The sequence below is a fragment of the Trichomonas vaginalis genome, chromosome IV (assembly GCF_026262505.1).
Source record: "Trichomonas vaginalis G3 chromosome IV, whole genome shotgun sequence".
NCBI lineage: Eukaryota > Parabasalia > Trichomonadida > Trichomonadidae > Trichomonas > Trichomonas vaginalis.
Window position 1 is genome coordinate 15,459,154 of NC_067206.1, and position 21,342 is coordinate 15,480,495.

Sequence of the window (21,342 nt, forward strand, 5' to 3'; positions counted from 1 at the left end):
TTTTATTGGAAAATGCTGAAGAAAAACTTTCTCAAATAAATGAGAAGATACAAAATTCAATTACATATTTAAGATCGTTTGAAATTCCAAATGAATTGTTAGATACGTATATGTTAGAAATTAATGAATTTTGTTATAATTCTCCAGATTATATTTTAGAACATTTCGAAGAATTTTTAGAGGATTTCAAAGAAAAGAATAATTTAATAGACTAAAAAATTTATTATTTTTATTTATTGTGAATTTTAAATTGTCACTTTTTAAGTGTTACTCCCTATTGAAAGTGTCGCTTTTTGGTGTCACTTTTTCGGAAATTCTTATATACTCGCGCATATAGACATATGTATATATTATATGTTTCTTGTGTTATTATAGGTTAAATCCATAGTTTGATATGTGAGATAAATTATATCTTAACACAGAAATCGTTTTTTTATATTATCACAGTGGATATGAGGGGTACTATATGAGTTATAATATATATTATTAGGAATAAGTATATAGATCCAAAATAATTGGAATGCATAATTTATGGCGAACTCAAAACATTTATTTTTATATTATGAGGTTATAAAATTGTTTTATTCATATATTATATGTGCTCTGTGCTATTGAAATGTGCTTAAAATGATTCTGCACGGGCAATCACAAAGCAAAACTTCGTAGCGAGCAACAGTTTGTGCAAGGACAGGGAATTTATATTTTTATCCTTACATAAACTTATAATGTGGTTAAAATGTTTGGTTTGCTCTCACTTTTGTTCCACGATGTGACATCGTGAACAAAGTTTCCGATCTGAGTGCATATATGCAGGGTCTTTTCATGGCACCCTGCATACATGTACTCAGATCGGGAATATTGTCCACTTTTGTTCCACGATGTGACATCGTGAACAAAGTTTCCGATCTGAGTGCATATATGCAGGGTCTTTTCATGGCACCCTGCATACATGTACTCAGATCGGGAATATTGTCCACTTTTGTTCCACGATGTGACATCGTGAACAAAGTTTCCGATCTGAGTGCATATATGCAGGGTCTTTTCATGGCACCCTGCATACATGTACTCAGATAAGAAATTTGCTTAATTGTTTGACATAATGTCACATTCGAAAATCGTTTCTCGAAAGGAGTTTACAATTACAATATATTGTCCTATTGTATTGTAATTGTAAACTCCTTTCGAGAAAAGCTTTCACTTTGTGGCGAAAAAACCAGAATTTTCGAAAAAGTGACACTAACTATTAAAGTTATTTTATTACTAGATTTATTTACAAATTATAAGATAATATCATTAACCGAATATATTTTTAATATAAATAAAAAACTTTTTTATACAAAAAATTACAATCAATCGATAAATATTATAAAACATTTATTCCAAAAAGATTAAGTAATAGGTGGGATCCTGCATATAATATAATTTTATGTCATAAAGTTTACAAATTTTAGATGGACCACAGTGAGAATGTGAGTGGTTAATTTAAAGGTGGTCTGATAAAGATATCGAAGCTTACTCAACACAGCATGAAGCAGTTTCTAATACACAATCTTACTAGTGGTGTTTCGGTCGCCAGTGCTCTCATAGTGGTGCTGATTTCAAAAACCACTACTTCAAATTATTCAACAATACTCAATGCAGCATGAAGCAGCTACTACTGCTGTATCTTACTGGTAGTGTTCTTCGCTTCTTACTATCAACTCTAAAACTAGTTTGATGTATTATTTATTCAATATTAACCTTAATTATTTACAATTCTCACTTTTTTCATTTTTTAAATGAATCAATCCGTTCCTGCACCCCTTGCTGATACAAAACAATATATTGATTTCATTCATTATCTTCAATATGGAGTTCAAGCAGAGATGCGTGCTAACTGCAATTATTGGAAAGATTCGCATTTGAATTCAGATGGAGTAACAATTATTAGACATTACTGTAGATGGGAATTCCTCTTGCATCATTTAATATAATCGATTGTCTCTCAGATTTTGATAGGCTCATATTTAATTCAAATAAAATTTTTAAATTTTGAATTTTTTATCGGTAATCAAATGAGTCAGGGATTAGATATTGAAGCCATCAAAAAAGAAATTCGTGAGCAGATATTAACAGAACTAAAGACATCAAAAACAGCAGAAAAACCAGAAAAACCAAAAAGGAAATTAAGTGAAAAGCAGTTAGCCGCATTAGCTGCAGGAAGAGAGAAGAACCCGCGAATGAAAGCAAAAAGAGAACGTGAGGCTAAAGAAAAGGCGGAGAAGGAAAAGGCTGAAGAGGCTCATTGAGCCTCATGAAGGTCGAAGACCATTTTCCATTGAGAAGAAAGAATAAATGATATATTTTTGTTTGTAATAAATGTATAGACAAGTACCTTTAACAGTTGCTTTCAGTTCTGAAGACGAAAATGTTAAAATAAATGGAAATAGAATCACATTTAAATTACCTATTGACTGGTCTGTTAATATAAACGAAAAATATATTGGTTTATCAAGTATGTATATAACACGAGGATTTAGAAAGGTTGAATTTGAGCTCGAAGTTGTTGTTATAAACGAAACCCAAGAATTTAAGCAAACTATTCACATATATAAATATTTCAAAGACGACACAACATTATATGAATGCATGAGTGATTTTAACGAAATTTTCGAAAAGAAATTTAACAAAAACGCTTTAGGATTAAATGTGTATCTTGATAAATTAGAAGAAGGAATTCAACCGCAATTATAGACTTTCATTATGAATTTATTGAACAAATAGATGATTCACATACATGCACATTTGTTATATACTCGCCGTTTAATGAATAGCAGAAAAGAGACAAAGTGATTTTAGGATAGGTTTTAAAATTTCTCAGTATAATGAAGACTTCATGAATGTATTTAATTATAAACCTGGAGAAGAACGAACAGTATTATTACCAATAATAACATATAATGTATGGGACAGAAAACAAGTCATCTTATATTCAAATATCGATAAAGGGGTTGAAAATGAATTTATCGGTCATACTAGATCGACGCCATTAACAAATATTAAATATTATAAGTTATCAGGAAATAATAGAGAGTTTTGGATTGATATGTATTCTACACATGATCATAAATGCCCCGTTGTGTTACCCGAAGACGGAAAGGATGTTTTCTTCCTTGAGGCTCAGTTACTGAATTCAACTATCGCAACTTTATAAGAAAATTCGCGAGGTTAGAAATGAGGTTAGATATCGGGTTAGATATACCCTAAAATTAATTTTATCATTTATGAAAAATTTAGTATAAGGTCGATGAAAAATTGAGTGTTTTTAAAAAACCGCCGTTTGAGAGGAAAATTGAGAGCCATGATGTATACTTTTTGACATTGTCAAAAACTTTGAAAGGACCAAAAAATTTTAGTGTCAGAAAGTTTACAAATGTATACTTTCTGACAAACAGACTCTCAGAAAGTACTCAAACTGCGGTTTTTAATTTCCGCACTTTTTTGGTGACCTTATACAGAAATTAAAAAATTTTGAGTTAATTTATTTTTTAAAAATTATTTTTTTACTCTGGGTGTTAAAATCTATGATAAAAAAATAAATAAAAAAATTTTAACGTTAATTTTTTAAAGTTTATTTTTAAAAAATTATTTTTTTTATTTTGTGTAAAATGAGCAGAATAATTGAAATCAAGAATTATAACAATCACGAATTCGAAAACTTATTCTTCGTTCCTAAAGAAAATGCATTTTATCAAATACGTGCGCGTAAAGGAAAAATTAGTTTAAGCTTTTTGATTACAAACATGATGGAAAATTTATAGTAGCATATGATACAAAAGGAAGAAAAGTAAAATTAGCTTTATCAAAATTGTCTCAATTGTTCAACATTAATTATGGCGATGATTATGAATCAGATGAAGAAGAAAGCGATAGTGAAGATTATGAATTATTATGTGAAGCACAGCAATGGGAAGCGCTGCAAAAGTTATGTAAGCTATAAAATTTATTTTAATAATTTTTAATTTTTTATTTTTAAATATACACGCCTGTAATATCTGATAACGTTTATTTGTAAATTTACGATATCGTTTATTTTATCAAAAAACATTAATTGGGGACCGAGGGGCGTAGACCCTTGGTACCAAATTAATGTATACTAACTGGTATTATTATTGTCGTCTGGCGGTTTTAGACGACAATGCGAATCTCAGGATTGGATAGCTTTTAAACTAAGTTATTCACATAGTTTAAATAAGCAATATTTGTATAAATATATTATATAGTTATTAATGATATATGATATATTTTTACAAATAATATATTATGAATATCTTCAAAATGTATTTCTATCCTATAAAATTATGAATACACATTGTAAATAGTCTTTATATTAAAGTACTATTTGCATATATACAAACAGCTTTATTATTCTGAAATAAATATCGCATTTTATCAATTTGCTATTTTTTAAGATTTGATCTTCTTATGTATTAGTATAACATATAACCTATATGTCCCTTATTGAATTATATGTAAAAATTGTTATTTGATACTATTACAGTGTGGATTTATATCATTTATTCAATAGTAATGCTTGATATCAATAAATGCGATCTTATACTCAATAATACTTATTTTTTTAATGTTTTTACTGATCAGTTATATATGTGGAAGTCAATTATATAATACTGTCTTGATTAAATTGATTTTCATCTTATATGACCTTGGAAAATTATATATAACTTTGTTCATGAACATCATTTTAATTAACTAATAAATAGAGTTATTCTAATGCATGAGACATGAATAATTATGTTTTGATCAGGTAAATAAATAATGCTGATGTTAAAAGTGTTTGAAATGTATACAGTATGTATTTTTGTGGTAATAATTATTCATAATTATTAATTATATTATTTTTTTTAACTTTTATTAATTTTAATTTCTCATTTGCTATAAGTATCAGATATCACTTATTTAATATACTAATCATATATCATTCTAAATATGACATGTAAAGTTTGTAAACCATTTTTAAATATAATTATGTCAAAAAGAGGAAGAAAGCGAAAAGATGGCACTAATCAGTATGAGATTGAATGTATAATGGATCATTCATTTGACAATGATACAAGTGTCAAATATCTCGTAAAATATAAAACTATTAAAGAACCAGTATGGAAATCGTCCGAAGAATTCGAAGAGAATAATAAATTTGTTCGAGAATATCAGCTAACTATACTTTCAAAAGGACCTAATGAACGTAGAGCCGAAATATTAGGATTTTCAAAAAATTCAATTTTCCCTGATAAGGTGTCCTACGTTGTTAAGTTTGGCAATGAAAATGTTACCTTAAGCGACGACGAAATGATACGGTTTTTCCCTGGATTATTGAATCAATATATAATACAAAATTCACAAGTTCTAAAAAAATAATTTCTTAATTATTTAAAACAACATATATATGCAAATATTGATGATCCTTAATATATAAGGAAAAATTCATTTATTTCAATGTGGGATGAGTATAAGGAGTCTCCAAAAATGCAGGAGACCAATGACAATACATTTAATAGGAATGAAATATTTGTTGCATTTCAAATATATTTTGGGCAAGAAATAGATGATTACGACAAGATATTTACACATTTATTTGAACTTGTTTCCGACAAAACCCACGTTTTTAAAGTTTTCTCATTCATCAACTACATATGCTCAAAAGAAAATAGTTCGGAATAGGTAAATTTTGATGCCTTAAATGCAATTTTTAATATATCAACTTGTTCTGAATACCATTTTAAATATGTACTCGGAACAATTCAAATTCTTGACTCACAACAGAATTTCGAGTATTTATCATCAATTGATTATCAAATTTTCCTAACTACCATTGATAAATATCATAATAGCCATGAAATATTACATCTATCTTTGCATTATCTTGATAAATGCATCTCATACTTGAAAACTGTAGATATTTACACAACTGTTTTGGATTTTTTCCAGTTTTTCAATCAAAGGTATCAATTCTACTTTGAGCTTCCAGAATTCTGCATTATTACCAAAAATTTTAATTCAATTATTGATGATTATGATGGCTATGACTATTCTGTATGCTTTTCATCTTCTGGGCTCTTTTATGAATATTTATTCAATGATGAATATTATTTTAGTTATATAACCAATATTTTTAATCATTTAGTTATAATAAGCGAATCTTATTTTAATATTATTGATCCAGAAAGAATTTTCGATTTTCTGAATAGAATTAATGTAGATGATCTAAATACAACAAGATTTGTTTTACAATTTCTTCAAAATTTATTTATTTTTTCAAAACGAGAAAGGGACAAACTATCCCGTGTCACTTTTCAAAGGAATAAAAAAAATAATAAAGATGAAATAATAACATGAAATCTTATATAAATATAATTTTATCTAAATAGATAAATGAATTAAGCAGTTTACAGTTATATATATTTAATGAGAGACAATATCTAGTTCTATGGTAGAAATGGCTCTTAGACTCAAATAAGTAACACAGATAGAAAGTACTCAGTATAACAATTATATATGTACACTCAAAGTTAGTCGCTGCTAAAATCTTAACCTTGCATTTCGGGAAAATCTGACAAATGGCTCTTAGACTCAAATAAGTAACACAGATAGAAAGTACTCAGTATAACAATTATATATGTACACTCAAAGTTAGTCGCTGCTAAAATCTTAACCTTGCATTTCGGGAAAATCTGACAAATGGCTCTTAGACTCAAATAAGTAACACAGATAGAAAGTACTCAGTATAACAATTATATATGTACACTCAAAGTTAGTCGCTGCTAAAATCTTAACCTTGCATTTCGGGAAAATCTGACAAATGGCTCTTAGACTTGTTTTGATAATTAATTCTTCAATTATATTATAATTTATAACAAATTTCCTCAAACTATCTGTATGTCATTCAATTCCCGGCCACTACATTCAATGATGGACCATTTCCTTCAAATTTTGAAATACCTTATTCAATTTGTTGTATGGAGCCCGTGATATTCAACACTATGGAGCTCCTCCAGTTTGGTATCCAAGAAGAGATAAAAGCTAGTATCATAAGACGAAATGGTGGAAGTGAACTCAAAATAAGAGTAATTAGGTTATTTTGCCGACCAAATATATTTACAAGGCAAAATATCATATTACATGTCAACCTATTATCAGTATGTTTTGATTTAAAAAAATTTTATCAAATATCATATTAAAATTAACATCTATATCTATATCAATATCTACACTATAAATTTTTTTATTCAATATCATAGATTTCAAAAATTTATTTCAATTTTAAATTAATTTATGGTTTTCATCAAAATTGTTTTTTATTAAAAAGCATGTTTCACAATTTTTACGGTTTCTTTCAAAAGTTATAAAATTTCAGATGAGTCGAAAGATCTACGATCTAATTGATATAAATTGGATTCAATCTGCAATTGAACAAATTAATCAAGGTCAAAAACTCAAAACAATACTTAGCAATGTCCAACTCACTGATGGACGCATTATACCATCAATATCTAAAAAAACATTCCACTTAGCAATTAAATCAAATGGAATTCCTGACACAAAATTTAAACCAGGGCGTAAACCAATCGAACCACCTGAGGAATTATTAGATACAGTAAATAAATTACATCAAAAAGTTAAAAAAATCGGAATATCAAGAGCATACGGAAGAATTATTACCGATAAGGATATGTTAATTCAAAGGGAAACCGAAAATGCTAATCATGATTTAGATGATTTACCAATTTCACAATTAAATACAAATCCAATAGGTTTTTCAAATTCTTCAGAATATCTTTCTGAGTATACAAATTCTGATTCTGATTCATCAGCAGAAAAACTTTTTTCTTCCAATTCTTCCGAAGAAGATCCACAAATTGAGTCGGAATTATCTGAAGATCCATATATCGTTCATACAGAAACTACTCAAAATTTGGAAAAATCAACCGATTATTTTAACAAAAAATTATTGGAAACAAACTTTTCAGAAAGAACTGTAAAGAAGTGTTTCAAAATTCTGAATATCGTTCAACCTGCCAAAAATTCAGTACCAAAAGGAAAAACAAAATACGAAGCAGTATATATAAACTTAATATGGCATGTCGATATTCATTTTTTTAAACATCGTCAGGGTGAATATCTTTATGCGGTTATTGACGATAAATCCCGAAAAATTTTAGCATGGGCTCACTTGGAAACAAAAGAAGCTGCGCAAACAAGTAGAGTAATTGACCAATGTTTCCAAAAATATGGGAAGCCCTTTGCTATATGGAGTGATAACGGAACAGAAAATTTTGGGTTTTTCGAAATTTATTACAAAATGCGAACGTTCAAAGTATTACAATTCTCCCACATTGCCCATATATGAATGGGAAAATTGAAAGGTTTTGGCAAAATGTGGAAATTGAAGACGCCACATGGAATGATATACAAAGTCTTATAGAAAATTACAATTCAAACCCACACACAAGTTTACCAAAAAACCCGACATTACATACATGGTACACACCTAACAAATTTTACGAAATTTCAGAAAAATATGATTCAAGTAAATTACCGCTTTGGATTGTAGATGGAGTTGTTAAAGATCTAAGAGAGTCAATAAGAAATTTCAACGCTTCAAGAAGGAATCAAAGAAATTGACGAAGTTCCAGAATTTTATTCAACAATTCTTAATCAATTAACAAAAACTATACCGAAACTTATCTTACCATCCAAATCAAATCACATTACATACGGAATAAACATTTAATCTTTTACCATTAAAATTATATTTATACGTTATTTAATTTTTTTACGTCTAAGTTGAATAGGATAATAGCCGAAGATATAAAGTAACTATAGTTTACAAGCTAAGGAACAAATCAGCATTGAAACTAAAAAATGCTGAAATATTATAATAAATTGAAGAAATACTGTGATAGAATACCTAGTTATACTAGATACTATTATAATATGAATTCATTTGTATTGAATATCGATTAAAATAAGATGGAACGTCAATTTGACAGACTCAAGTTTCGAATTAGAGACCAACTTTCATCAGCATAGTATATGTGCGCAAACTACTGCATAATGGTATGCTTATCTTTTCATTTTAAAAAATAACGTATTTGAATAATTTCGTAAAAAATTAGAATTACTCGATATTAAGCATATTGCTTTTCTATCATATATGCTTATATTCTACAATAGTGTTACCAAACATCGGGCAACATCATACGTATAATACAACTTTTTCGTACTTCTTTATCGAATTTAAATAGAACTAAGTTTTTATTTTAAATAAAAGAGAAATAATTCTAATTTATAATCTCATTATTAATTTATTCTCATTTTAATATTTCATCGATTTTTTATTATCGATATTCAATACAAATGAATTCATATTATAATAGTATCTAGTATAACTAGGTATTCTATCACAGTATTTCTTCAATTTATTATAATATTTCAGCATTTTTTAGTTTCAATGCTGATTTGTTCCTTAGCTTGTAAACTATAGTTACTTTATATCTTCGGCTATTATCCTATTCAACTTAGACGTAAAAAAATTAAATAACGTATAAATATAATTTTAATGGTAAAAGATTAAATGTTTATTCCGTATGTAATGTGATTTGATTTGGATGGTAAGATAAGTTTCGGTATAGTTTTTGTTAATTGATTAAGAATTGTTGAATAAAATTCTGGAACTTCGTCAATTTCTTTGATTCCCTCTTCCTCGCAATACAACTCCATATCATTAACTTGTATTTAAAGGCTTCCATATACAAAACTATATATAATGTTTGAAAGTTAAATCCAATCTTTTTCTATTTCTAAAAAAAATTGAGACCTAAACACGAGATAGCTTTCAGAAAATTTTCAGGGACATTTTTAATCATTTTTTATTTATTGTAATATCTTTGTTATTAAATTTGAATTGTTTAATATTTGAATGTAAAGAATTGAATAGTAATAATTTTAGTTTTAATTCATAGCTAATTGCTAAGCAAAATAATTAATTTATTGTAATTTTGACATGTAAACTATATGTGAATTTAGCCGGCCAAATATATGTCACTTTTTGACTTCACCTCACTTCCGCCATTTCGTCTTATGACAAATCAATGGTTCAATAACAAAGAAAAATTGATTGCAGCACAAAGAGATCCAAAATATGCCCTTACAAATAATATTTCAGAATCAATTAATAAAAAAGTGAAATATTATTATTTGGGGGTGCACTCCGTTTCACACTTGGCAAATTTATTCACAAAGTTCAAGATTAATTTCGGGTTCATTCTCAATGAGAATTCAGATGAACTTAAAATTAAATAATCCTATTGAGGAATATCATCCAAAAATTTTGAAGGTTAAATCTCAAAACAAAAATTGTGATAATGGTTATATTTCACCTCAAAAATTAAGGAGAATTACAAATGTACAATCGTTGACTTTAAGATCTTTGTATTCATCGATCAAATTATGATATTTTTTGTCGATTTGCTTTTTTGAGAGCCAGTCTTCGTTTTCAACACCTTTTTTGCGATATTTAACAAAATATTCTGTTCTTCTATATCTATATCTATCAGAGAAAACACCTAGAACTTCCATGAATAAGTGTCAAAAATGGATAAAAGTGTATTGCATGAAAAAGGGGTTGAGGTAACTTTTGACATTTTATAATTTGTAAATTTTTTAAAGAAATATAATAAATATGAGGTCAGGTAAGTGGGGCTTCCAGGCGCGTTGCGCCCTCTAGCCCCGAAGATGTTTAGTATAAATGAAGTTTTTATTCGGAGGGCTTCCAGGCGCGTTGCGCCCTCTAGCCCCGAAGATGTTTAGTATAAATGAAGTTTTTATTCGGAAAATTGTTAGTCTTCTGGGTCGAAAACATTATATAATGTGTCACTTTTCACAAATTATATATGTTTTCATGTTTTGTCACTTTTCTGTCACTTTTCAGGTAAAAACATTTTTATTATTATATATAAATGAATTTTACAAAACCGCCGTTACCGTTCTTTGGAAATAAGAGTAGATGTAAAGATATTATATTGAGAGAACTTAAGAAACTACCGAATGGTCTAACATTTGTAGATTTGTTCGGTGGAAGTTTCTATATATCCCATTTATGTCATACAATATTCCCAGACTCAAAGATTATATGCAATGACTTCGACAACTATATGGACCGTCTCAAACATATTCCAGACACAAACAATATATTGAAAGAGTTAAAAGAAAAGATACCTATAGGTAAGATGGAACGTATACCATTAGATAAGAAAAATATTGTGAGAGAGGTTTTGAAAAAAGCAGAATATATAGACTGGGATAGTATATCTGCTAGACTATTATATAGTGGTGCTATAAGAGTTCATGACATTGAAACACTTATGTCAAAAGTTTTATATCTTAACTATACAAATGTTTTCAAAGAGAACATAGAAAAATATATTGAGGGTATAGAGTTTGTGAGATGTCGTTGGACAGAGTTGTATGAAAAATATAAAGACAAGGAAAATGTTTTCTTTATAGTGGACCCGCCGTTCTATAACACATGGGATTTTCAATACCAAGTAGACTGGACTTTGAGAGACTCTTTAGAAACTTTAGACGTTATACATAACCATCCATGCTTTTACTTTACATCCGATAAAAGTGGTTTGGAAACCGTTATGAGATGGTTAGAGGACATACATGACTATGAGTTTAGATATGACAAGATAGAATATGAGAGAGGTCCTATAAACCGGAGAAAGTGTCACAATAAAGAAATTTTATTAGTAAGTAAATGTGGTTTGAAATCGGATTGTTAGTTTTAGGTTTTTTCCATTGTGTCATTTATTTATTTGACGTTGGCAGAAAAGTACAGAGAATATGAAGATGAACCAATGCCTGCAAATGTTCAGTATATGTACTCGTAAGAGATATTTTTATCTAATATTAAATGGACGCACAGAACTTAGCGAATGCACAGCAACCTGGACAACCAAACCCAGAGAATATTCCAAATGAAGTTAGAATACAAACTGCAATGGCAAACTATGGTCAAGTGCCAACAGATGTACAAATGCAAACTGCCATGTCAAATGACGCTGCGTTAGGCTTACCACCATGGTATGCAAATATGAGATGGAAAGAGTTTTATACAAACCCTGAAGTGGGATATAAACAACTCTATGCAGATGACGCGAACACAGGAGTTGACCCAGAGTATGTTTTCTACCAGAGGAGAAATAGAATGTATGAGCTCCAGTTAAAGAATGCTATGGAACTCAACAGGAAACGTAAGAGACTAGGCGGACATTAGATTTTTACATATAGTAAAATGGGTTTCTTTGGAAGAATAGGAAACTTCTTTCGAAATGTTGGAAGAGGTATATGGAATGGAATAAAATCTGTCGGAAGAGGAATTTGGAACGGAGTCAAAAATATTGGTAAAAGAGTAGGTCAGTTCGTTGGTATTATACCTAAAGACCCTGAACCAGAAGAACAAGCTCCTGTTATACAACAGCCTGAACCTGCACCACAGTCTAGTTGGCAACCAAATCCAACACCTCAACCGTATTAAAAAATTATATTTTTATCGTTCGATAGTAGTTGTATATGAAACTAAGTTCTAAGTAAAACGCATGGTATAATGGAATTATTCTTTTTCTTCCATCTGTAGTAAACCATACTTGAAAGTCTGAAATACTTCCACTTGGTGGTTCGTATAACTTTGTAGGTTTTTCGTAAAAGTCATTTGCCAAGCATAAGAAAGATTTTGGGCGCCAGAAAATGAAGCATGAACTATCACAGCATCTTGGTCGAAAACATCTTTAAATAAATATGGTTCATCTCTTGCATATCGACTGTAGATATTTGCTAAAGGAGGTTCAACTTTCTGATTTAACATTCTTTGCAAATAATACCATGACATTGCAGTGAATTCTGTATATATTTGTTCGTCTTTATTTGGATTGTCTTCGTAGATTTGAAATGACACTTGTGAATTTTGTTTGTCATATACAATTCTCACATAAAGTGTGCTATCGGTATTCGCATATTCATCAGCATATTTGCATAACATGAATTTATTTTATCTTCTATATTTTTTAATGCAGTCTGTAGAGAAGATGAGAGGTCAACTTGTATTAGCTCAATTTCTTCCCACATTTTCGTTGCCCTTCAGATGTATAATCTATATGAAACCTTACAATAAATGGAAAACTTTTATCTTCTACAGACACAAACTTTATTCTTCGAAAGCCAATAGCTTTTCTGACAGATGGGTCTCTTAACCATCTTAATGGGTAGTCAAAACGATAGCCTTCATGCTTTACGGTATCTGTCTCAAACTTTTGACCGACATTAGTAAAAAGTTCATCTAATGGTTTAGTTGTAGCAACTCTAGAATTTTCTTTTTCTATTGGAAGCATATTTTATCTATAATAAAAATGTCAAATGAAACAGCGTCTATGAGAGAAATACAACACAACCGACAACTCATTATGCAAGCTCTAAATAAGAACACAACAAACTTTTCAAACTATTCTAAGATATCTGAGTCATTGAAAGAAGGAAACTTAAAACTGACATTAAACCCAATGACAGATGAGTTTCTATTTCAAGACAAGAAGAACAATACTGTCTGTATAAATCCAACAAAAGGAACTTTAAACGAGAAACCTATAAATGAACTTCTTTTGAAAGCAGATGTTGACAACAAAGCTGACAAAGAATATGTAGACGATGCAATAGCAAAAGAAGAAGAAAGAGCTAACAATGCTTATGCAACAAAAGAACATACTCATCCTGAACTAGCAGACAAAACATATGTTGACAATAAAATGTCAAGTGAAGTGACAAGAGCTGAAAACGAATATTCTAAAAAGACTCATATACATTATATTAACCAAATACCAAGTCTTAAGGAAACATTAGAGACAAAAGCAGATAAGACTCATACACATTCTATATCTGATATTACAAACTTACAAGAAACCTTAAACAGGAAAAGTGACGTTGGACATACACATTCTATATCTGATATTACAAACTTACAACTAACTTTAAACAGGAAAAGTGAGGTTGGACATACACATACCATTGCAAATATTACAAACTTACAAGAAACCTTAAACACTAAAGCAAATAAGACTCATACACATACAAGTTTTACAACTTTTACAGCAGATGATATTACACTAAACACAACCTTGCCAAGTAAAGGTCCAACAATACCACCGGCAACAAGTCTTGTAGATACTTTGATATCTAATGACAATAGTATTATGCATCTAAGACAGGAACTCAATGTGCTTAAACAAATTTTGCCGAAACTTATTTACCCGGTTGGCTCATTATATGTTTCAATGAACTCTACCAGACCAGAAGTAGTACTTGGTTTTGGAACTTGGACTCAAATAGTCGACAGGTTTTTGTATTGTGCAAACTCTTCAAAGGAAACAGGTGGAAGTAAAACGATTTCAGGTGCAAATTTACCTGCACACAGTCACTACATAGATTTAAGTACATCTCAAGCAGGTTGGCATAGTCATAGATATGTTGGTTGGTCAGGAATGACAAAAGGTAAAGGATATGATGTTAAAGACGATGTTAAGTTTGCTATAAATTGTTACTGGAGTGACACTCAGGGAGAAGGAAACCATACACATTTCGTTTCAGGATATACACAAACAACGGGACAAAGTAAAGAATACATGCCACCTTACATGACAGTTTACGCATGGTATAGAATTGCTTAGTCATCATTTTCAACTTCTTTAGCATATTCGTCAGGAGTTGTCTTATATTTGTTAGGAACTGTCTTTGAAAGTATACCACCTTGAACTTTGACAAGTTTGAAACGAGGTCTGGCAATAGTAGTTTTATCTTCTGCTTGCAGTGTGTACATTTTGCCATGTTTGCCTAAAACTTCATAATATTCTCTTGTATACTTTCTTCTATTTTTACGAACACGAATGTGAGTACCTGTCGGGTTCCCATTGTTGTCATAGTCAATAGTATTTTCATATGGGTCGCGTTTAGGTATTTCTATTTTTACTTTGTCACCTTTCTGAAGTTTGAAGCCCGGCATTCTTTCTTGTTTGTCTCTTTTGACTAAATTATTAAATATATAGTCTTTCTCTAAGTCAGGGTTGTTTTTCATTTCTTCGGGGGAGTGGTTTCCCAAACCTTTTTGTTTACGTTATTGTAAATATTTTAAAACTTGTCTCATCTTTGCCATGGAGAAGTGTCTATACTTGTCGTCATATGACATTTCATTTGCTTCACCACCTTGTGGTTGGTTTAAGTCTCTTAACATTTTTATACAACCGTCAATGACACCAAGAGCAGAATGGTTTTGGTCGACAATGAAATATTGGTTTACATTTTTTGAACGCAGATAGTTTTTTACATCATCTGATTTGAAAAACTTTCACAGTCAGATGTCAGTTTTGTTGGATGGTATTTGTCAAACGAATATTGTCAAAGCAGTTTTCACATCTAAAATATTTTTTGGACCATAATGGTATGGCTTCACAGTATCTTGTGTTTTGACCAACAAATATTAACTAGTATGGAGGTCCATCTGTTCTAACTCTCGGAATGTTTCCAAGATATCCATAAACCAAGCATTTGGTGTTGAACTAAAGATTTTTATCATGAGTGCTTTCTTTGTCGCTTTAGAAACATAGGGGTCCTTATTCGGATTCGTCATTTTTTACCCTATAAGAAATGGGTTTATTTGGCGCATTAGCAGGAGTTGCATCCAGATTTTTGCCCGCAGTGGGAACAATAGCCAAAGGTGCATTTGGAGTTGGAAGGAAGATTTTGAGTACATTAGGTATACTTAAAGAGAAAGCACAACCTATTATACAAACTGTACAAAGGTTGGGATGTAGCACGAGATGCAACAAATCTTATTCCAAATCCTGAAACAAGAGGAAAAGTTCAAGGATGGATGGACAATGTAGGAAGACAAGCAGGAAACTATTATAACAAAGCAAATGACTACTATAACCAAGCAGGACACTATATGGACCAAGGTGAAAGATTCTTTAACAGAGGAATAACCATGCACAACAGTGGGTAAACAATAACCAACCTCAACCGCCTCAAACGTGGGGAATGTAAATTTTTTACTGAGATGAAATGAACAAATGCAGCATTGAGACAAATGAGTTCAAGATGGATTTGTAGGCTTCCAGCATTTACACCACGCTGTTTTGTAAAGTTCTTTCCTATACCTCAGGAAGTTTTAGACCGACTTAAAAAACCTAAACAACCAGTTGAAAACAAACCAAACTAAATTTTTTTATGAGATGAAATGACCGAAGAAGTTGAAACGGTAGATTTGACACCACAAACAAAAAGTTCAGAACCATTGTCAAAACCTGTCAAAGAACTTACAGATGAAGAGAAAAATTCAATAATAGAAAGTGCCAGGTCTGGAAATACAAACCCTAACTATAAAGTCACTTTTCATAGAAATGGAACGGCTAGTATCTCAAAAAGAAACAGACTCTCACAAATAAAATATTGAAGTCTGAAGGAGCTTTCGAGACAACAGATGGAAAAGTTTACTTCACTGACCAACAGTTCATTATAGAACATCTCATTGACTTAGAGTCGAAATATTCTAAACTTTACAACAAACACAAAAAGTTGAAAGGAAAACAAAAACAAATGGCATATGATATTTATGAAGATGTTGACGACACAACTGTTCCTGCAAGTGAAGTAAAGTCAGAGAAACCGAAAAGTGACGAAAAACCGATAGAAGAAGAAAAACCAAAAACTGAAGATAAACCAAAACCAAAGTTTAGTTTCCAAACTAAACCAAGTCAACCTTCATTAGCTGGTATGGGTTGGCGTCAAAGACTTATGGCAGCAGGCGGTTATGTAAAGTAAAGAAAAAAATATTTTTTATTTTTATAAAAATGCCCCCATATAGAATGGATAGAAAGTCTGCTAGAATAAAAGCAGAGTTACAAAGATATGGTTGGAGAGTTTCGAAGAAGTTTAAATATAGGAAGGGAAGACCCATAAAAGTATCCATGAGGTCAAGAGTAGCTTTGGTAGCTTTAAGTGGAGCTATCTCTTCTTTGACTTGTGCAATTTTGGTTGCAATTGTGGTTTGAGCTCCTTCAAGTTCGCCGTCTATGTCGTTCTCAACACCTTCAACCATAGCTTGAAACTTTTCATCGGTCCATTGAGTTTGGTGTGGGACGAATTTAACTTGCTTCATTCAAAAAATGAAAAAAAAATGTTTTTACTCTAAACGTGCCATGTATATGGCTATAAGAAACTTACCAGAAGGCTTCTTCTTCACACGAGTCTCTGGTAACTTGAGAGTTCTTGTTGGAGTTGGGTCTGGAATTTCAATTCTTGCCACCATAAACTGTGTATTGACCGAACTTGCATTTGCAGGAAGACCGGTCACTACAAGGTTCACAGTTGAAATAGTTGTACTCATACCTGGTGAGTACGAGTGTGAGTAAAAACAAAAAAAAGTGAGTTAAAATGAGATGTTTACTGAATTGGTTGGATGTCGCCTTCACAGGTTATGTAGAACGGCTGACCAGAGAAGTGAAGGAGACCCTTGAGAATTTGGTTCATTCTGGGAAAGGGTTCTCTCTGTTTGGAAGTAGTATCCAAGGACGCTTGGCAAAGAACTTTATAATGGCTTCCTTCTTTGCTTGCTTTATGTCGTCGAAGGCTGTCCCGTCTGGTATTTGAATTGGAATTCCAGTCGAAGTCTCGAGATTCAAGGCAGCCCTTCCCGTTATCCAACCGTTAACAAGCTTGCCTTTTACATTCTGCCTGAGGAAGTCTTTAACAAGCTCGTTAATTTCAATTAGGTAAATTGCCTCGTCGGTAGGTTCGACCTCGACCATTGCTACTGTCAGTAAAAGTACTGCTACTGTCAGAAAAAGTACTGCTACTGTCAGTAAAAGTACTGCTACTGTCAGTAAAAGTACTGCTACTGTCAGAAAAAGTACTGCTACTGTCAGAAAAAGTACTGCTACTGTCAGTAAAAGTACTGCTACTGTCAGAAAAAGTACTGCTACTGTCAGTAAAAGTACTGCTACTGTCAGAAAAAGTACTGCTACTGTCAGTAAAAGTACTTTTTCTGACAGTAAAAAGGAAAATTTGAGAGAGTTTTCGACGATAAAGTACTGCTACTGTCAGAAATAGTACTGCTACTGTCAGTAAAAGTACTGCTACTGTCAGAAAAAGTACTGCTAGTAGCAGAGATTTTTATCGTTGTGGTCCGACAGGACACAAACGAATGTCCGACGTCCCACCAACCGAGTCCATTCCCAAACCAGAGGAACCTAAAGAACCACAACAGTCTCCTCAGCAACCTCAGTTCCAGCAAGTACCTCCGAATTACTACCCTCCTCAGCCTATGCCTTACTTCCCCAACCCTTGGTTGTTCCAGCAAGCTCCACCCCAGCAATTCCAATTCCAATCTCAATCGAAGAGAGACCAAGACTTCGAAGAAGGTCTGAACCGTTTACGCAAAGAGTATGCTACAGCTCCAATGGAAGATGACAGGCTTTCAGTCTCTTCCCTAAGGTCGACCAATTCGACTCGTACCACAGATTCGGTTCGTGACCGTGAAGACTACCTCAAGCAGTCTGAGAGACTCTTCATCTTACAGCCATTTACAGCTGGAGCTCTCAAGAACATGCGCAATTACGAAGGTCAGACACCAGCTGGAGACCGCAAAACAGACGTGCTTACAAGAGCAGTCCAACTGGTCAAGACAAAGACTGAGATAGTCGACTTCATTCTTGCAGCTTGCCCTTACAAGTAAAAAAATAAACAATTACGAATTAAACTTTTTACTCTTTCTTTTCTGAGTTGTTTAGAGCTGGTTTCTCTTGTAGAAACCTTTCGTACTCTTCCATGGTCATGTAATTGCGAATTTGGTACGCAATTCCAGGTTCGTTGTTTTTGAACCTTATGTATGTAACGCTTCCATCCTCCTCAGGGAAGTAAGCTTCTAACATCTGACCAAGTTTTCTCGGTGACTCGGAGCTCATTAAAAATGTCACTTTTTAAACGTTAAGTTTTTAGTCTTAATTTACCCTTTGTTTGTCAAGGTAGTATTGGAGCGCAATTTCTCCAAATTCTCTGTGTCGGAGTTCTTCAGCATTTTCCAAGGTGTACCTGGAGAACTCAAAGAAGTTGTCAAGAACATACTGCCATGCTGCTCTTCTGAGTTCGTCGATATTTTGGAAGTGTTGCACCTTCGAGTCTTCGGACATGAAAAAAATGACACTTTTTCTATTAAACCGTTTTGGCATTTCTCATGAGTGAGTATAGTTCTGCTGAACCATTGGAAGAGAAGAAGTACCCTTGCTGGCAAAAGACAAAAATAGTTGCCTTAGTTGTCATTGCAATTGTACTCGTAATTGAATTCATTGTACGTCTCTTCACGTACATAAAACTCAGCAATGGTATTTGCTTTAAGAAGCTACCATCTTACTAAGACTAAACACTTACATTTTTCAAGCTTGACTTTTTACAATTTGAACTTTGTTTGCGTAGATATGAATTCTGAAAGAAGTATGAGGGTCTTGTATGACTTTGTACTTCTCCCATAGTTCATGTCTGTCAAACTTACCTGCCATGGACTCTTTCATAAGTTCCATGAAATCGTCTTCGGACAATCCGGGGAAAAGTATTATGTCAGTAAGTATTCTTTTAACATCCTTACTTAAACTTTTTGCTGTCTGTACACAAATGACAACTGAGATGTTAAAGCGTCTGAGCTTCTTAAGAATTCGACACATATCTTGTTCTCTGTTCTTTAACAAAGGATGAGAGGCGAAATCATCTAAGATAAGAAGACATCTATGAGGGTAAGTCTTCCAATCGTAAGATTGCAATTTCTTCGAAATGTATTCTATCTCTTTCTGTTTGTTTCTGAAGTGTTTCTTCTCTAATATTCTCTGCATTTCCTCATTTGGGTCTTTAAACTTAGAATTTATATACTCATTTATAGCATTATACTTCAAAACTCTTCTTTGGTACTTCTTTATCCAATCTAACAACTCAGTATCCTTTATACATACTAACTTAGACTTCTTTATAATATCTTTGAACGAATTGACGGTTTGGTCAAATTGACCAGAAGTACTACAAATGACTACTAACTCATAGAATGGGTTCTTCTCATCTAGTTCTTGTTGTTGTGCAGCCATTTTAAGATAAGTGAAAGTCTTACCCGACCCAGGTGGTGCAATTAGACCTGTTATACCATTCTGAGCAAATAAGAACTTGTCATGTATAGGCTTTATCTGAGCATTTTCTAACTTCCCCTTGTTCTTGTTTAAAACATTCTCAAATTTCTTGTCAATGTCAGCAAACTTTTTTTCTAACATATTTTTAGAAAAATTAAAATTTTTATCTTTTAGAAAATGTCTAGCGATTTCGCTATCTATATTCGAGACAAGTTTTTGACAGCAAAACATCTGTCGACCATAAAATCTTACATAGTGTAAACAAGAAAGGTGAATTTGTTCTAAAGTTCTGTTTCTGGGAATATGACAAGAACCATAAAACATTACAAAGAGCAGTCTTAAAATTTGTCAATGACAGACTTGTTGACAGAGATGACGCCGATTGGAAAGATGAAGTCCAACAAAAGTTCTTAGAATGCAAAGAAGACACATGCGCTGTTCTTGAAGATGAAATAGAAAACAGAATAGATGAGCTATTAAAGGACAAAGAACTTTTACATAAATATGGTTCTGAGAAATTTGACGTCTCACCACCAGAGAAGAAGAAGAAAGAAAAGAAAGAGAAAAAAGTAGAAGAGAAGAAAGAACCAGAGCCAATTCCAGAGAAAAAGAAATTTGACATGTAAAAATAAAATTTTATTTTTAGAACATTTCTGGGTCAATGTCAATGTTCTCTTCCTCTTTAGGAGCAAACACTGGCTTAGACTCTAAAATCTTTTTACCCAATTTACCTTGAACTTCTACAACTTTAGACTCATAATATTCATAGTCGTCTGTCTTCTTTGGTTCATAAGGTATAACAGGTTTGTATGCTTTGCCTTCTTTAAGGTTTGAGAACCTTCTGTCAAAACTTTCTTTGACTGTTAACAAACCTTCTATGTCTAAGTCTTCAAATTTCGCACCATTTTTAGTCACAATAGCAAACTTAACTGGTTCGATGTTCCAAACTTTGCTGAATGAAGACTTTTCAAAATGGTAGAAGTAAACATTCAAATATGTGAATGGGTCTAGTTCTTCTTTAAGTCCTGACATGTACTTGTTTACTGAGATGAATTTCGTCATCTTTTCTATC

General features: G+C 31.8%; 11 protein-coding genes and 3 pseudogenes across 14 annotated transcripts, besides 11 other annotated features; 9 read left to right on the forward strand and 5 right to left on the reverse strand.

The window, feature by feature from the left end:
• Positions 1-327: part of a mobile genetic element that runs on past the window's edge.
• Positions 298-327: a terminal%2Cinverted (terminal inverted repeat of MuDR-2B_TvMULE3 transposon ID:TVAGG3_0099340).
• A 404-nt stretch (positions 328-731) lies between these two features.
• On the reverse strand, positions 732-998 carry TVAGG3_0099350 (uncharacterized protein; the record flags this gene model as incomplete). The annotated part of the gene is made up of 1 exon (XM_001300740.1): positions 732-998. One exon carries the CDS (start codon positions 996-998, stop codon positions 732-734), a length of 267 nt encoding a protein of 88 aa, XP_001300741.1.
• Positions 999-1,938: 940 nt separating this feature from the next.
• Positions 1,939-3,190: a mobile genetic element.
• On the forward strand, positions 2,055-2,288 carry TVAGG3_0099370 (uncharacterized protein; the record flags this gene model as incomplete). The annotated part of the gene is made up of 1 exon (XM_001300739.1): positions 2,055-2,288. One exon carries the CDS (start codon positions 2,055-2,057, stop codon positions 2,286-2,288), a length of 234 nt encoding a protein of 77 aa, XP_001300740.1.
• Positions 3,191-6,319: 3,129 nt separating the features above from the next.
• Positions 6,320-7,084: a mobile genetic element.
• A 327-nt stretch (positions 7,085-7,411) lies between these two features.
• On the forward strand, positions 7,412-7,733 carry TVAGG3_0099400 (transposase-related family; the record flags this gene model as incomplete). Its single annotated transcript, XM_001280842.2, has 1 exon — positions 7,412-7,733. A coding segment is annotated over one exon (322 nt), but the record flags the coding sequence as incomplete, so codon positions are not given.
• Positions 7,412-8,616: a mobile genetic element.
• Positions 8,617-8,859: 243 nt separating this feature from the next.
• Positions 8,860-8,888: a mobile genetic element.
• Positions 8,860-8,888: a terminal%2Cinverted (terminal inverted repeat of ISTv1 transposon ID:TVAGG3_0099410).
• Positions 8,889-9,456: 568 nt separating this feature from the next.
• Positions 9,457-9,506: a mobile genetic element.
• Positions 9,457-9,506: a terminal%2Cinverted (terminal inverted repeat of ISTv2 transposon ID:TVAGG3_0099420).
• Positions 9,507-10,142: 636 nt separating this feature from the next.
• Positions 10,143-10,261: a mobile genetic element.
• Positions 10,262-11,974: 1,713 nt separating this feature from the next.
• TVAGG3_0099440 (uncharacterized protein) lies at positions 11,975-12,337 on the forward strand (the record flags this gene model as incomplete). The annotated part of the gene is made up of 1 exon (XM_051222746.1): positions 11,975-12,337. The coding sequence occupies one exon, from the start codon at positions 11,975-11,977 to the stop codon at positions 12,335-12,337; it is 363 nt and encodes a 120-aa protein (XP_051107732.1).
• An 18-nt stretch (positions 12,338-12,355) lies between these two features.
• TVAGG3_0099450 (serine threonine-protein phosphatase family) lies at positions 12,356-12,598 on the forward strand (the record flags this gene model as incomplete). Its single annotated transcript, XM_051222747.1, has 1 exon — positions 12,356-12,598. One exon carries the CDS (start codon positions 12,356-12,358, stop codon positions 12,596-12,598), a length of 243 nt encoding a protein of 80 aa, XP_051107733.1.
• A 60-nt stretch (positions 12,599-12,658) lies between these two features.
• TVAGG3_0099460 lies at positions 12,659-13,448 on the reverse strand (annotated as a pseudogene). Its single transcript has one exon. A coding segment is annotated over exon 1 (790 nt).
• Positions 13,449-13,901: 453 nt separating this feature from the next.
• Positions 13,902-21,342: part of a mobile genetic element that runs on past the window's edge.
• On the forward strand, positions 14,304-14,777 carry TVAGG3_0099480 (phage tail repeat-like family; the record flags this gene model as incomplete). Its single annotated transcript, XM_051222748.1, has 1 exon — positions 14,304-14,777. One exon carries the CDS (start codon positions 14,304-14,306, stop codon positions 14,775-14,777), a length of 474 nt encoding a protein of 157 aa, XP_051107734.1.
• On the forward strand, positions 16,343-16,912 carry TVAGG3_0099490 (annotated as a pseudogene). The gene has a single exon. A coding segment is annotated over exon 1 (570 nt).
• TVAGG3_0099500 (uncharacterized protein) lies at positions 17,271-17,516 on the forward strand (the record flags this gene model as incomplete). The annotated part of the gene is made up of 1 exon (XM_001292126.1): positions 17,271-17,516. One exon carries the CDS (start codon positions 17,271-17,273, stop codon positions 17,514-17,516), a length of 246 nt encoding a protein of 81 aa, XP_001292127.1.
• TVAGG3_0099510 (uncharacterized protein) lies at positions 18,308-18,838 on the forward strand (the record flags this gene model as incomplete). The annotated part of the gene is made up of 1 exon (XM_051222749.1): positions 18,308-18,838. The coding sequence occupies one exon, from the start codon at positions 18,308-18,310 to the stop codon at positions 18,836-18,838; it is 531 nt and encodes a 176-aa protein (XP_051107735.1).
• On the reverse strand, positions 18,867-19,067 carry TVAGG3_0099520 (uncharacterized protein; the record flags this gene model as incomplete). The annotated part of the gene is made up of 1 exon (XM_051222750.1): positions 18,867-19,067. One exon carries the CDS (start codon positions 19,065-19,067, stop codon positions 18,867-18,869), a length of 201 nt encoding a protein of 66 aa, XP_051107736.1.
• TVAGG3_0099530 (protein of unknown function, DUF4106 family) lies at positions 19,536-19,985 on the reverse strand (the record flags this gene model as incomplete). Its single annotated transcript, XM_001296800.2, has 1 exon — positions 19,536-19,985. The coding sequence occupies one exon, from the start codon at positions 19,983-19,985 to the stop codon at positions 19,536-19,538; it is 450 nt and encodes a 149-aa protein (XP_001296801.2).
• TVAGG3_0099540 lies at positions 20,448-20,896 on the forward strand (annotated as a pseudogene). The gene has a single exon. A coding segment is annotated over exon 1 (449 nt).
• Positions 21,002-21,332, reverse strand: TVAGG3_0099550 (protein of unknown function, DUF4108 family; the record flags this gene model as incomplete). The annotated part of the gene is made up of 1 exon (XM_051222751.1): positions 21,002-21,332. A coding segment is annotated over one exon (331 nt), but the record flags the coding sequence as incomplete, so codon positions are not given.